Below are 17752 nucleotides of genomic sequence, written 5' to 3' on the forward strand. Positions count from 1 at the left end.
GTAATGAATCAAAAAAAAGTATTCCCTCATAGAGTGGGCATCTTTTATAATTACCAAACGTAATCCATCATGTGACAAATTACAAGAAAACATCAATACAAAAACTCAATTGTGTAATGTACATCAACAGTTGAGAATCAATATTTAACATGATAAAACATAAACACTTCAATACATTCCATCATACTCCCCAGAGATGTTTGTTATTAAATGTATTCATTTGTGTACAGATGTGATAGTCAAACTTTGCGTGCTCTGACCAACCAATCATAAGACAGAAAAATGCTGATTATTTTGGGCCCGTTACCTGGCCCTGTGAGGCAAATTTTAAATCTGATTGGTCAAAGAAACGGTCCTATAATATAGTAAAGTTACATCAGCCAACTACTGATTAGGGATAGTACCGATACTAGCTATTAGTCATGATGTGTGGAGTATGGTGGATGGACCCAAAGTCGGAGAAACACGGCAGGGAGACAAACAGGAAGGACAATATAAGGAACTTTATTTTCAGTGACTAAATAAAGGACTGGATGGAACGTGAGAAGACTTGGCAGGACGTGGACAGACTTGGCAGGACAGACTTGGCAGGATGAGAGAGACACTTGGCTTGGAGGTGAGACACTTGACCAGACGAAGAGAAACTTGACCAGACGGAGGGAAACTTGACTCGACGTAGACGCTACCAATACAGTTTAGCACACCTCAACTGGACAAGCTGACTAAATACAACATTAACAAGACACTAACAAGACACACCTGGGAAACACAGCAGGCAGAGGGCACTAATTAACAACACATACGGGGATGGGAGACACACACAGGTGGATGAGGTTAACTATGACGAGACAAGAAGAGACAAAACCGGACAAAAGACAACATAAACACCCAAAACTAAACCAAAACCCAACCCCCCAAAACCGAAACATGACACTATTGGTACCGAGCTGATACCCGGCCTTCTTTCAAGGTGTTGGTAGTTTGGTTTGGTCATGTGACCTTCACAAGCTGATTCGTGACTGGTCATTACCTGAGCCCTGAGCACCTGTGATGTCATTGTCAGTCGACACCAAGTGGCAAAATGGCCGCCCCCTCAGATGGATAAAAATGGGTGGATTTCACTGTTTAATTCATATTTCACAAACACCATATTATCAGAATGCCTTGTATAGACTAGTGGTGCTTCCTAGACCATATTACGGTAAAGAAATGTATTTGGTCGGCTTCCCCTTTAAATGCTTGTCTTGTGTTATGAGAAAAAGACAACTACTAACAAACACTTGCATGGGTTCGTCGAGTAGCAGTACTGCAAAGATGAACAATAATAATTCCACAAATCACGTTGCTTTCTACTTTTGGAGATTAATTATGACCTGTGGATGGCGCATTCTACTGCTGCAGGTGTGTGTATAGAGGCAGATAAACAGCACTTACTGTGGAGCCTCAATTATGCTAATAAGGCTTTGCCCATGCTTCGGCAGAAGCTAGTCATGTGATTGTGTCTATACAGTGCATTCAAGAACACCTATGGGAAGTGTGTGGTCTGAGTGTGTATTTTTTTTGTGTGTGTATAATAGGGGTGTGAATTGCCTAGTACCTGACGATTCGATTCGTATCACAGGTCACGATTCGATTCGATACCGATTAATCCCGATACGAATTTATAAGCCGATTGTTGCGATTTTTTTCATTCAAATTTAGAAAATGCTAATCAGTAAACTTGTAGAGTATAAGATTTGTATGAAAATGTATTATTTATTTATCTGAAACTTCAGTCTTATACAAGTTGTAATCTATTTCATGCTTGAACAGCATTAAAATAAAATATTAAGGTTTAATGTTACGTTCATAAAACATTCTTCCATTCTTAAGGTGTGAACCCTAACCCAAAGTAAGATGTTTTGTTGATTATTTTTCCATTAAAAATGGAAGTTTAAAAATCGATTCAGCCGCCTATTGAATCGATTCGAGAATTGCGCGATGTAGTATCGCGATATATTGCCGAATCGATTTTTTTTAACACCCCTAGTGTATAATATATCACATATATAATAGCTGCTTTACAGGCTAGTGTATGGATTTAATCAGGCCCGTAATAAAAGCACATGGGAGCTGATAGAAAAATGTCCCATGGGAATCGCACCCCTCAAAGCATCACAGAGTGGGACAACCCCCCACCTCAACCTTATCGTATCTCATATGTCATCCACGGGTGAAATCTTGTTCTAATCCCCTCTTGTGTGCCAGAGATGAGTAGAATCCACAAAATCCACACATGGTGGACATGTGGAGCCCTCATTCACTCTTTGTCACCTGTCTGCCACACTACTTGGGCTTTTGGGGGCACTTTGGGGCTGAGCAGTAGATGATGGATGTGACAAAGAGGACCCTTCTGGCGGCTTGTATAACCTCCGCAAAAGCTGATGTGTTATTCATTACAATGCTGGAAATGTCCTCTAAGGACCCTAAATTGTCACAGAGCTGAGCTTCCATATAAACGACTTTATTGTGATGGATGGGGCAACACCGGCTCTGCTCGTCAACAGGTATCAGCCTCAAGGGGGAGTTGTACACCAGTACGTATGCTATTGTGAATTAATGCATCGTAAAGACTATTTATGTACACTTAATCTCAAATTATAGGTATACAAGCTGTCATTACAGCAAAAGGCGCTTCAACATAATATTTATTTCAAGGCTATTTTAGCCTTTTTTTTTTTTTTTTTTTTTTTTTTTTTACATTCCCTCCTCCAACTATGTTGAACTGTCAAGGTTATGATTCACATTATTTTTGAAAATATAATTAAAAAGTATAAACCCAAACTACAAGAACATGGATGGATATCGTTAAGATTTTACAATACTACTACTCCTCTTGACGATACTACTTATTGATCTGGTACTTTAACGGTATTTTTCTTATGGTTCTTTTTTTGTTTAGATAATTGCCAAAATAAAAATATTAGAATTAAGACAGTTTAAAAAACAAACAAACAAACAAAGTAAAGCACTTCTGTGATGTGAGATACACATGATCTATTACCGATGTTTGTTAAATGAGCTTTCTTGTGTTTCACCCTCATATTCAAATGATTGGTTGCACTTGTGGCAACGACGTACATGCTGTCAACATCAACTTTTGAGAAATGTAGCCACACTTATGACCATTTAAATTTCTCGGCATGATTGTCAATCACTAGGAGTGCTCATGTTGCGGTCAGTGGCAGACTGGCAATGTGCTAAAAAAAAATGCTAATAGTACGAGAGCTAAAAGATGACATATGGTCACCGTCCCTTTGCAGGCATGACCATTCAAACCAAGCAGAACCAAACTTTTACATTGTGTGACGGTTGCAGTGTAAATCTCATGACAAGTACATCGTAGCAAAAGCGCTAACTCAATGTGAATAGTACCAGTTTGCACTGCATGAGTGCATAATAGTAAGATCTCCTTTATTAGAGCCTTCAAAGCTGCTGACTTGGCAGGCCGGGCTCCCAAACTGGTGACTTAGCAAAAGACCTAACAAAACGTATAAAGCAGGGGAGGCCAAGTTCGGTCCTCGAGAGCTGCTGTCCAGCCTATTTTCCATGTTTCTCATCACTAACACACGTAGTTCATGATCAGGATCGTTATCAGGCTTCGGCAAAGCTTGCTGATGAGCTGATCATTAGATTTAGCTGCGCTGAAGGAGGGAAACATGGAAAATAGGCTGGATAGCGGCTCTCGAAGACCGAACTTGGCTACCACTGGTACACAGTATGTAGATAAAAATGATCAAAATTCCACCAAGGTGCACTGTTTTGGCAGCGAACAGATTGTTGAGACCGCTGGGAACACAGTGTAAACATAACCTTATATTTTGCCCTTTAAAACAAGAATTACTAACTCTGCCAAGGTTGACTGAGAGAAGGTTGTGTTTGTGCTTGCCATATCAACATGTCAAATCTTCTGACTCATCATCTGTCTGGCATCATCATTTGCCCTTGGCTTAGCTCTATTTTCTGCCAAGTGTTCTTGTAAAGAATGTTTTAATTTTGTAGATTCTGCAGGTCACCTTATGACGCGTCTGTAACTAAACAGTCTTGTCCGGGTACCAAGCGGTTACAAGTAGGGATTTTCAAATAAAATTTTTGACACAAATGAAAATGCTATGACATAAAAATATCACGGTGATCATCATCTTTATCTGCTGTTGAATGTTGTGACAAACTGAGTTATGTTGTGTTTGTCTGGCCAATGGCAGCGCTAATAGCAGCCTAAGGGCTCAAGTCTGTTAATGTTTCACATTGGAAAGCCACCGTGAACTCACACAGGGTCATTGCTGGGGCACTCTTGTACTTGTAAAGCTCTACTTAAGTGTGCCACCTAGACAGATCATGTACCCGTAAATCTGTTGGTGTACAAGCTGCTTCGTCCTGCAAGTCCCAATTTTGTGGGCAGAAATAGAATTTAAGTAATATGCAGAAAGTTATTCTCCTTCTTGCTGTTTGCCTGTGAACGTTCTGGAGCCAACGTGCTCTTTAAGTCGTCTGGCTGAACAAACACTGGGCAGTGACAGTGCAAAATTCCTGTGTTGGCAATCAGGCTTAGGGAAGAGTGATTATAGATGAACGGACTGTGGCCTGAAGGCCTGCCAGAGGTAGACAGCAGCCAGAGAGAAGCAAGGAAAAAGAAGGCTTGTTACACCTTTTTGGGGTGTAATTCAGGCACTTTTATATCCATGTTCAGGCAAATCCGGTGCATTTCTTATGTGGTAAAAATACACATTTATTTTTTAACTCATTCACTGCCAGCCCAGTTAAAAGGAATCTTCAACGTGAATAGCCGTCAATGGCAATGAATGAGCGATTTCTGTTAAAAGTGATGGTTGGGTGTTGAGTGTGTATGTGTGTTCACTCCTTGTAATGGTAGTGTCCTCATTGTATGGCCTGGGATACGGCTGAATTTCAGTCCAAAGAATTCTATTGTGTCCTGTCTGTCACTAAGGGACCCTTCAGTTATTTCTCATGTAATTACATGTGAGAAGAGCAAAGTTCACCTATTCATGACTGCAGTGTGATGTTGAATTTTGTACATTTTTGAATCACTGAATGGGTATGGTTGTAAAATGAGGAATCTGCGGAAACATTAAAAGGGTGATTTTTGCCTTTATGGTCAAACATGGTCTTGACCACTCTACCATTTACAAATACAGTATTATTGTCTTCTCACTCATGTTCGGGAAAGCATCGTTCCATAGTGAGAGACTTTCAATGGAAGAACTCTTGACTAAATTATAGATATTTCCTCAACAAAAAAAACAGGTATAGTGCACAAACAACCACACACGTACACACACATCTCTTCCTCACGACTGTTTGTTCAAACTCCATAATTTAGATGAAAGTTTATGAAATATTCACTTCGATTTCATGCATCCATAATTGCAGACAGCTCACACACATGCCCAAACAGTTGTGTGGGAAAAGCAAGAGGATCAGGGAGCAAAATGAAATTGACACACTACATGTTGTCTGACGACTAGACTATATTTTAGGAGTTCTGAAAGTTCATACTTTGGAACAATGGAGGATGATATATTCTCTATAGAAATGTGAGAACTGGAGCAAGAGTGTTTATTCTGCACTTTGCTTAGACATGATTTACATAATTGCAGCACTTATCATGCCATTACTGAGAATCGGAGCAGTGCCACGCCCAGTGAGAGAAAAGCTAGTTGTCAAGGTAACCGAGCAAAGGTTTAGCGGGTGCGTGTCACCGGCCTTGAGAGACAATCATGGCGGGAAGAATGGGTGGCTGCTGCGGAGGAGGAGTGAAAGGACTGATGGGAAATCATTCTGATTAGTTTGCGACGAGTGAAGGACATGTGGATTCACATGACTTCACTGCACACGCCCGACTCACAGCAAGTTAAAAAATAAGCCATAATGATGCATTTAAGCACAGTCCAGTTGAGGTGGGCCATGTTTGTTTACGCTCTGCTGGCTACTCAACTGACCACGGAGACCATCAAGTTTAACAACTTAATCTGTTTGTGCTTCCACATAACATTATAAATCTCTCTGTCCAACTGCAGCTCGGACGGTCTTTTCCCCGTTTTCTGTCCAACCTCTTTCTCTACTATCTTCTCGGCAACAAACAACAATGGGAAAAGTGTCCTACCACAACGTGAAGTCCTATAATGTAACTGGCTTGTGTACTCCCCTGTAACGAGTCAATGCATATATTACAATGCAAATGTATTCAGTGAAAAAAACAACATTTCAAACAAGCAGAGCACTTATGCCGCCCGTCATTTTGCCAAGGCCACTGTGCGATGACAGTATCCAGGGCAACCAGCTAGCATCAGCATCCATTTCTAACCCCCCTTAACCAATCACGAGCATCTCTATGTGCACCTGTGCACCTCCTTTGGTTACTTTCCCGACTGTGGATTTCCTGAAATCAGTCAATTTTCTTGATATTATGAGACACTGAGAGCTTATTTCTGAGCCATTAAACTTAATTTTATGAATTCTATCTCTCCTTCAACACTTCCCTCTAAGACTGAGGCAGATGCCATTTATATGACCTATCCCTGTGGAAAAATAATAAAAATAACATTCCAAGCACTGAGGTGTGAAATGGCATGAAAATAAAAAAAACAACAACATGGAAATATATTGCAATAGTTCAACTTTGCTCTAATGGGAATCGGCAGCCAGAACGGAATCATTACACAACTTGCTCGCTGGTCACGCAAAGTATCTCCCAAACGCGTTTATAAAATATTTGGGCAAGCCAATCTGTTAGCCTCACGACATTAGGTCTGGCGGCTCCTGTGATGTTCCGATCCCACAAAGCGTATGATCCTGCAGGTACGCAGGAAGCAAATCCTACTGGGATTTCTCACCTACGCGTTCTCATTTTGCCTCCCTGTGATCACATGCAAAACTGCTTTACTGTACACAGAATATTTTTACAGTAACACTTTACTTGGGTGAGCCTTTCAGAAACAAGGTCAACCGAAAGAGTCCATTTCTGTCTGTCAAGGTCCTATATGCAGTAATGGGGTAATGATTGGACACTGGATGACTTATTTTATTATGACTTATTTTTGCTTTTTATGGCTAAAGGTACCAGTTATGGTATTTTGTCAGATAAAAGATGTTGTACCTAGATGGCATCACAGCTGTCATTTTACCCTTCCAATTTTAATAGATTGTCATTGGACATAAAGTATGTAATAAATACCAGAACAAAATGTCTTAACCATTCATCCTGGTTTGAAAATAATCTGACTATACCAAATTAAATTGTTCAAATTGAAATTTGACTTAATTTTTGACTCAATAAAGGGGTTCCAGACAATTATACAATAATACAATAATAATAATACATTAAGACAACATAATGGCAATTTTTTTGTGTTTAACAGTAATGGGGAAAACAATGGGATTGACTCAGATATGGCAAATTGATTTCCAAACAGTATACAAGATAGTAGAATAACATCATTTTATTACATGATGACGTCTAGTATGTTGTGTATGTGACACCCGTGTGCCTATAAGGTTTACAGATAGAACCCTGCGGACTCATAAAAACAAGATAAGTGTTGTGTCAATAGTCCAAACCGGAGCCATTAATCTAAGAGGGATGAACGCCCGCGCAGTGTTCTTGTAACTACACAAGAGACGGCGAAGACGGACTGTCGCGGTAGAGGAAATTCAGAACATCCATTAACTCAGATGGTGGCCAGGCCATTAACACAGAAGGCCAAATAGGTAACATTAGAACTAGCGAACTGACAGCTTGGCATGATTTGAACTTGAGCATGAGTTGCCACACATAAAGCATATTAAAAAACAATCGTAGATGATATCCATGTTGTTGGTGTTCTTTAGACCTTTGAAAAAGGAGACAAAAACGACATAAATGAAACTTAAAATAAGTACACACATAATTAGAATTATGTAAACAAATGTTCTTTCAGAAGTAGTGTTCAAAGTTAATGAGACTGCTACGCTACTGAGTATTCTTTAACCAATTACCATAATATTGTTGCTACTATTCAGGCCTGATTTGACTGTTGTGTGCATTGGGCCCAGTGCAGGAGAATGAAGGTGTGCGAACTTATTAGCACGTGTGAATTGTGAATGTGTAGACGGCCTTGAAGGTCGCCACAGCAGCAGCTGCAGCCCCTCGATAAGAGTCACACTAAACAACTTGATTTTGGGGACAAAATGAACTGAAATCGGAGAAGAAACGAATGAGAAAAAGAGTGAAAAACACATTTGTGTAACACGGGGCATTTCTTTCGAAGCTCGCGGATTAGCAAACATGAAACAAGACGTTTTCCTCGAGAGAGAAGAAATAATTCTGAATGGTGTCTTGCAGCTCTTTGGAACACTTCTGGATGTATTGTCGAAACAGTAAACCCCTGAAAGGTCACAGTAACATCGCAGATTATCTGCATGTTACAACATGCCGGGGACATATTGTGCAGGCCCTTTTGTGTTGGATAGATCATTTAAGATCAAAGAGGAATTAATAAGATGACAATTTGGGGTTCCTTAATATTTCAAACCTTTGTCAAAATAAAATCAAGAATAACTTAATAATACTAGAAAAAATGAACATTATGATCCAGGGCTCCCCCTATTTTTCAATTCATTTCAATGGGGAAAGATGGTTTGAGATACAAGTGTTTTGAGTTCACATGGTAATGAATTAAACTCGTACACTAAGTGACCACTGTATTTTAAACTACTAAAGTAGCTTATTATCCAGGGTCAATGTGTAATATAGCGATGCTGTACTCTTTTCTGCAAGTTATCAAAACAGTCTATTTTCTCATCCTTTTAAATTACTATAACACAATGAATTAAATAGAGCATCATACGGTCCATTCTACCTTTTATTGTTCAGGCTATGCAAGAGGCAATCCAATACATTATTAGATCAGGAGCAATTTCCTGACCCAATCCGATTAGGACCATATTGACCGTGTGCTGCTTTGGAATGATGTTATTACCTTGATTTACATGAGCAGGAAGTACTACGTGAACAGGAAGTACTATTTTTAACAAAACAAAAAACTTTTCAATCATTTGTGTCATGTGATTTCCCATTCAGTTACATGTAGCGTGAAATCACTGGACTAATTATGAACTGCATAAACTTTGATAAGCATTTCAACAGGTGACTGAAACCTCAGCAGTGTGAGGTAGACAACAGACAGAACTACAAGGGAAGCATGCAGTAAAGACAGACAAACACAGTCTATCAACCTAAAGCCAGCAGTGGAGCTGCCGGCTCCCATTCATCCTTCGGATCCAGCCTTGGTACAAACACACCAACAAATCATGGAGATTTGTCTGTGTGTGTGTGTGTGTGTGTGCGTGTTCGTGCGCGTGTATGTGTGTGTGTGAGACGGAAAGCAGACAAACCAAAACTAACTGAGCCTTCTCAAGTCCCCCAGCACAGTGATTCTTCTAACACAGTCTGCTGCTACTTGTTAACGTTTGCTTGGATATATAATAGGGATGGGCGAATACCGATACCAGGTATTTCAAGGTATCGGTTCTCGCGACAGGGGTTGCTTGATACTAGTATTGTAGCCCCCCCACCACCACCTTATAAGATCAAGAATGAGAACATTTGAAATTAAAATAGAAAATTGTCATTAATCTGTGTTAATATGTAATAATATGTATTAATAACATTAATAGTATTACTATTATTAATTAAAGTAATAGTATTAATAATCTCTGTATTAATATGTGATCTGTCGGACACATAACTACCAGCTAGATTGGTCAAATTTAACCCTTTTTTTGGGGGGGTAGATTTGACCAATCTGTTTTTAGAGTGTAGGAATAATATATTTTAAATAGATACTCTCCAGCATTGTCAATGAAACATGATTGTGGTTGGTCAGTGCATTTCTTTCAACTGTGAAGAATCCATCTGGTTTATCAGCTGGGAGCCATGGAATACAATTTGAACTGAGATTATGGATTTTATGGCTATAACTTAACTAATTTTTGTTCAGAAAATGGAAGGATGTGCATTTTGCTCCCAAGTATTCCTGACTGGTAACTGCATGGTTTCACCAGAGGCTATTAAAATTCCCCTTAGCACCCCAGCCACCTTGAGTCCTCCAGAATACCCCAGGAACCAAACAAGGCTCGCATGACTCCATTTTCTTTCTTTGGTGCCATGGTAACTGTGATGGAGAAAGTTCAGCTCAGTTTAGTGTGACAGCTGAAATAAAAGAAACGATCGGTGATCTCCTCATGGAAGGCTTCTTGAAGTAACATGCGAGATTCCAGAGATTGAAAACGCACAACGCATTGTGAAGAAATCCCAAACAAGATATTGACAATAATCCTCTTACAAAAGGCTGCAGTTCTTTGCCTGGGGAACAATACGCAGTCCTCCGCTCAATTGAGCTGCATACTAATAGGGTGATTATGAGGTCTAATTATCAGATGGCACTTGTCAAGGGGAAGCTGTGCAGTTTGCCCTCAGGACAATATGCAAAATAGAGACAACTGTTGTTCTACTCAAAAGACACTCAGTAGTCTCTCGCTCCATGATACAGTAAAGAAGACCACTTAAAGACTGGTAGACATCCGACTACAGTACGCAGTAAATACACAAGATTTGACCCTTAGTGATTTGACCACATTGAAGTCATTTCCACATACTGGTATTATAAATACATGTGAGTGGTATTATGAAATATGTATGTTCTCTGAGGCGGCACATAGCAGCTGGATGAGAGAGGAGAAACACTTGCCAGACTCGTGTCTCTCAGTGCAATGATGGGAAATATGAGTGTGGTTCCAGGATAGGATCGAGTGATTGTGAGGTGCTCTTATTTCCGCATGAAATGAATCAAAAGCTCCTCCATATTGACAATCCTATACACTGTTAATAATTCAACATTTAATATAGAAACAGGGAGGCAGTCTGGGAGAAAACAATAGAAGTGAATTATTGATTTGTCTCACTAATCTTGTCCTTGGATAAGAAGACAGTGACAGTGGAAAATAAGAATACTCTATTTTTCTTGGCCCTTGAGAATCCTCAATTAATTTAGGGAATTTTATTGCTGCTATCTTTGGAAATTGGTTAAATATGCACTCGGGCAAAACTACAGCCTACAGCCAGTCAGACCCTCTTGATATTTCTTCCTCTTTCTATTTTCACTTCTCACTGCTGTGATGTATTATAAGGTTGGGGAAGAAGAGTCCCTTGAGGCTTTTGTCTCCTGCCCTCCAATTACCACCAATCTCACCTTGCTTCTTCCCACCATGTCTGTCATCATTAGGTATATACACTAACTGCACCAAACTCTACCATCACCATCATTTCATTTCATCAGGTGCTTATTTGTAAAGAATGAAGTACAGGAGATGTACAAAATACACCAAATACTTTCAATGTCATGGGTTCATTTATTGTGGTTGCAGTCTGTAATGGTGTAGATGTGTCTTGCATCATACTAACCACAAAGACGATTAAAACATTTTTCAACTTTCATGTAGCTAAAGAAGCTATTCAAAATATTAGAAATATGTTGAGATTACAATAAAATAACATAAATGATAGGTACAGTCTAGTCATGTGTTCTTATGAGTGGTACATTTTCACAGCATTTTCCTACGTGTCAGCCAATGTTAAGAAGGTTCTGGCAGCCTCCCAGGAATGCCGCAGTGAAGGACACCACCAATGACAAATATATCCTCTGATTTGCAGGAAAGAAATTACGGAACTGATCGGTCAGACTCATTTTAAGAGTGTGGCATTTTCCACCACATTTGTAACAATGTGTTAACAGCAGAGAGGATAGTGTGATGATTACATTTCATTGGTTGGCTCTAATTGCAGACAAAAACAGCAGAAATATCTTAGCATATGGCACTGCTGTCATCACCTATAGTTCACAATCACACCCACGCCTTTAGTAGCACAGTGTGTGCATGCATGTGTGCAGCTACAATGTGAGAAGATTAAAAACAGCCAAATCACGGAATAGGTTGCATGCTTTTAATTATTATCATTCTCATCCATTCTCACTTTGCTTAGTTTCTGTTCACACATTGAGCTGTGGTGAATGTAGAAACTGCTTCGGCGTGGTGTGGCTCAGTGGTGTGGTGGTCGTCTCCCAACCCAGAAGTTGTGGGTTCGATCCCATGCCATTGTGACCACGTCAAAGTATCCTTGAGCAAGATACTGAACCCCTGATGCTGTGTCATCAGTAGGTGAATGGGTAGTCAAAATGTAAAGCGCCTTGAGGGCCTTGTTAGGTGGAAAAGCGCTATATGAATGAAGTACCATTTACCATTTGTGAGTAGGGAATTGTCCAACATAGTTCATATCACTCAGTCCAAATGGCTAGTACATGAAGAAATGCCGAAAAAATCTCTTTAGAATTGACTGATCACAACCACATCATGAACTGAACTGCCAAGTAGAAATGTGTCTGCAGGGTGTTGTCACACGAAGCAATCTGTGTCCTGCTTGAGCCCATTGACACCTTAAGTCTGGAACATTTGGCTCGTGTATGATAAACTGATGGAAAAAACAGAGCCGAATGCAGTGTGAATGCAGGCTAGTGGGGAAAGGTGAAAGAGGGAGAATCTCGGCCAAGAGTCCCTCAGTTCAAACAGCCATGTGTGAGTACGTACTTGGTGTCTATGTACCAAAGAATGTGCTATAACCTTTACATTCACTTCTCCCCTAAAAGCGCAGCTAAAATAAACTGACACCCATACGGGAAACGACCCTTCAGTGGGCCATGTTGATTCTGGGCGGTCTCTGGATGTAACCCATGCAGTCAGATTGATGGTCGAGATGCAACAGAACCTGGTTCAATACTGGCTGGCAGCCAAATATCTTTATTAAGATCAATTCTGATGAAAACTAATGAATTGCCTAATTGAAAAGGTTGATGGCATACTTAGAGAGGTTACTAATGCTAAACAAACACGCCCCAGAGAGTTCCACAGCTGAATCTTAAATACAAAAGATCTTACATTCATGAGCCATCCATGCTTCAGATTCTCTGTTGAGCTCTGGTTGTTGTGCATCTGGCAAACAGCAAGGTTAGAGGATTTATACTTTCTGTTTATTCAACCTTTACAGGATTTTTTCCCCCACTTGAGCCAAGGCTCAAGTAAGCTCTAATTTCACTAAAACATTAGGGTCCATCTTGAAAGAGATCAGCAGTCTGCCCTTATCTGACATAAGGTGAGATGTTCATAAGAAGGCAAGGAGGTTATACCCAAGGCTGAAATGTTAATGTACACAAGGTCCCATAATCATACACTTGCCTTCAGTCTTAATAACCTTTCGACAATCGGGAACCCACATAAAAAGATGAGAAGTATGATCTTGACCTTCTGAGGTAGACCTCTCTTTAACCCCTTTCCAATATAATCTCCAAACACATCAACACATCACTGCATGATACTGCATCTTCCCTACACTGAATATTTTTTCTTGCCTTTTGGTGAGCCCGGCTTTTACACTAGTGCAAATCTTTCCCCGATTCATGACAAATGCCTAATTCTTAAAACACCGGAGCAACACTACCATACAAAGTCTGTCTCTGTCCGAAGAGTACTACCCCCGACCCGATCTACTCGTTTCTCCCCCTCCACTTCATTGAGGCGAGATCTAATTCACTGATGAATAATGGATTGCTGGATGGATGGATATAAGACTGTGAAGGTTCTCTTTCCTTCTCAAGCAAGATGGCTGTAGTGCTAATGCAGGGCAACATGCATTGGAGATGAGCCCAGGGACCTCCCACTCACTCTGTCTGTCTGTCTGACGCCCGGAGCATCTCTCTCCCACTCTTCATCTATTGGCCTTAGCCTTTCTTTGCCTGAATGGTCATTGACAAGCTATGAGTTACATTTAAGATTGTTCTTCATTGTTTTTGTTCTATTTCTTGCTTCATTTTGTACATAATTGTCACATCAGAAAGAAACAAGTTGACGGCTAGACAGCTTTTTCACCAATTACCTTTCATCGTTCATTACCTCCATTCGATTAGTTCCTGACCTTGAAAGAGCAATCCCAGGCTTGCATTGACCCTGACCCTCTCATGCCCGCCTCCTCTCTAATACCCGTAGAAGCCTCATCAAAGAGACAGCTGCATCAAACAAGCCCCCTCCCTCTTGTGATGCTTTGTTGGATCTTCCATGGCACCTAAACCTGCTTTAATACAATTGAAGCCAACCTACAAAAGAGCTTAATATACAGAACTGTATATTCTCATTCTCTGGAAAATAGTGTTGAGGCTCATCACATTCAAGTCGCTCCATAATTCCATACATCTTATTGTGTATTGGCACCAGGATGTGGAGGAAATATACTGAACCAAAGCCAACAATTAGCATTGGGAAGTAAGAATCCCATCAATAATGCAGCCTGTGTGATCCCGGCTCCTCTGAAACTGTCTTGCTGAGCACTCCTATCTGTCTACTTGATTGGCAGTCTGTGTATCCAGCTATCTCACTACATACATCCTACTGTCCACCTGGCAACAAATGTCTGTCTTGAGAACACAGTTGAACAAAATATATTGGCCATCCTTAAGATAAAAACAATCTATATCCAATGCGCCAAATGTAAGAAAATGGAAATGGGGAGGCAAGATTAGCCTCAAAGACTGCCACTGCGACGGTAATAATAGATATACACCATCATATATCCCTGCAGAATACCAATCAGCGTTCGACTAGCTTCTCATCATTTTGATCAACAACAGGGGACAAAATGGCAGGCAAACAACAATAGAGCCCAATAACTGCTGGATGGAGGGTACAAGAACAATGGGAAACACAGACATTCAAATATTGATTAGGACATGATGATTCTACTTTAAAATTCATTATATTTCCAGCTTCAATCTGCCATCCTGCTCGATTGGAATGATTAGAAAAACTGCAGAAAGAAATGACCAGTGGCATAATGTAAACAATAATACTTAACAACCTCAGGAGACGCATACCATAACATCCTATCTCTCATCTAGGACAACACAAATAACAGTATAATCTAAATTTTATTGACCCAAGGCACATTTATTTTACATCGCAAAAATCATCATTGACCTCTTACCTCTCAAATGATCTTCTGAATAAAGGGAAAAGTCTGTTGTGGCTGAAATTAGGGGACCAATGCCATACATCACAAATGTGAATGTCCATTTAGTATTACCTACATACTGTAACGTAAGGCAACATAAATTTACAGTAAATATTATAATTTACTCTAATAATTGATAACACAAAATAATATCCATGCACAAATAGCAATATGAGCATCCTATTTTTACCCCTGGCCCCACTCTTTTATAGCGCTATTGATTTGACTGCATAAACCATGAAAAGCCCTGAAGGAATATTGCTGACAGAAGAGCCACAGGAGAGCCGTGAAAAGACGGAGAGGTTTACAACTCTTATTTTTAACTTACTCCTACCACGCTCACTACAATTTGGCTTTTGCTGGGCCTGACTCATTTGCTCTCTGAGAATCAAGGGCTTATCATTCATGTGGCTACACATCCCTTTCACGGACGTGTATGTGTGCTAGTCGACATCATGACATGCCATGATATGGGAAGGCGTCGGTAGAGCAGCACAATGAATGGGTTACGAGAGCAATGAGTGAGGGGGAGACTTAAAAGATTAGAAAAAGCTTCATGAATAAAATCATTTATGGGATGTGCAGCAAGTGTACTTGCACGCAGATTCCTGTTAAAGACGGGTTTTAATTATGCAGCGCTATTGGTCTCAGCTTGGAAATAGTCAGCGGGGCTAATTGAATTAGACTGAAGCATATAACTCACGATAACGGTTCCCAACCAGCTGTTCTTGCCTTCATCTGGCTTGCCACAGAACACGTGGGACAGCGGTGTATTAATTTCAACTGCACAACAACCAGTAAAGGGACAAGACCAAAATGATCTTAATGCGAGGCGAAAGGGTCAAACGGCGCATTATAGATGCCGTAATGGCATTTGTAGTCTGTCAGTTAGCAACAAGCTCTCTTGATTACTGCACATCCTCTGAGGAGAAATTTTTTATCTTGCACAAACAAAATTAAGGCCAAACATGTATTTTATTTAATATAATCAGTTAAAGTGATGAGCATGCACTACCTTCTCAACAGTGTCTAGTATCTTAGAGGTTCTACTGTGTAATAAAACTTACATATATTGTATTTGTCCTTTTCATCCGATTACCGTTTGCTACTGGCCAATATCATACTTTTCCAATACAATTTGCCCTTATTCAACTTTAATCTTGTTTGACAAATTCTGTCTAGTGTAATAAAAACAGAAAATGCTGCCACAATATTTAATTATGTTTGTCTTCAGGAACAATATCGCAGCCAGAGAAAAACACACTTGGTTCAAGACAATAACAACACAAGTTTGATCAACTGTTAGCTCATTACACAGCTTCTCTATTTATGGACTTGGGGGGAAGATTAAAACATCATCATAATAAGACTGCATGGTTGACGAGAAGGGGTGATATTTGATTGATTGATCCTGTTCACAACAGCACTCAGCCACACACAACTACTCATCTTGTGACAAATTTAAAGAGTTCAACCTTTGACCCATGTTGGCAGCGCCAACGTGAGATTGGAAGCCATCCATCATACCTGCTGAGCTACAGGCACAATTGAATGAGATTCAAAACAATTGCGCTGTCAGAGAAGTTCTTGGTAGTTCTTGGTGTGATGCCACGGAGAAATCACATTGATCCTGTCAGGATCTCGCAAAGAAGCTGGCGAACATTCAGATGTAATTCAAAACCACCGAAAAAGTTAATGACCCAGACAGCTGCTCTAAAATAAAGACAGCACTAATGTGTGAAGTGTTGAAGCTTACAGACACACAAACAGAAACAACTCCGCCACAGTCATTAATTGTGTAAGATCTCCTCCTTCACGGGATTGATTCACATCATATTTACATGACGCTCAGCTAAAAGTGCGCACTAGGAGGCATGCAGACGCGGCAGTAACCACATCACAACGTCTCCGCTGTGAAACTAAAGAATGTTGCGTTCTTAAAAATCCATCCATTATTTGCATTGTACTGCTGGAGCCTATCCCAGCTGAAAAAGACTTTTTCATCAACTGCACCAACTCTACAAAAAAGACAACTTTTCAATTCAAATGAAGACGCCGTGATGATTTGAGAAGCCTCAGGTTGCTTGAGCCTGCAGCACGTTAGTGGCGATTGGCACTATTTTTAGCAGCTCTAAGGGGGTTATTTTGGGGATGCCCAAACTGTCCCAGAACAGGGGGCACTGTGCACAGATGCATGTGTATGAGGTTTGTTTACTACAGGGAATCCTCTTACCTTCTGTAGACGGGGCTTGGTCCTGGGCTGCATACAGCATATCCTTGAATGCCTAATGGAAAAAAAAGAAAATCACAGATTTTCAGCTATCTGCAAACACTGACTCAAGCAACATAACACGGTTAATGGTACAAAAATACATCAGACAAATATATAGTAAAGTCAATGCCCAAATATTTTTTTCTTACAAGAAGTATACGTTTATAAGATTATGCACTTTATATCCTGCGATTGGCTGGCAACCAGTCTAGGGTGTCCCCCGCCTACTGCCCAAAGCCAGCTGAAATAGGCTCCAGCAACCCCCGCGACCCTTGTGAGGAATAAGCGGTCAAGAAAATGGATGGATGGATGTACTTTATACCTCATAG

At 40.2% G+C, this 17752-nt stretch overlaps 1 protein-coding gene across 1 annotated transcript in view; it reads right to left on the reverse strand.

Moving 5' to 3' along the window:
* xpr1a (xenotropic and polytropic retrovirus receptor 1a) overlaps positions 1-17752 on the reverse strand; it is a 52175-nt gene that overhangs the window by 28894 nt on the left and 5529 nt on the right. The window contains exon 2 of the mRNA XM_077535465.1: positions 17385-17436. Coding sequence (XP_077391591.1) covers positions 17385-17436 — 52 coding nt within the window. The remainder of the gene's footprint in view (positions 1-17384; positions 17437-17752) is intronic.

The sequence above is a fragment of the Festucalex cinctus genome, chromosome 10, assembly GCF_051991245.1.
Source record: "Festucalex cinctus isolate MCC-2025b chromosome 10, RoL_Fcin_1.0, whole genome shotgun sequence".
NCBI lineage: Eukaryota > Metazoa > Chordata > Actinopteri > Syngnathiformes > Syngnathidae > Festucalex > Festucalex cinctus.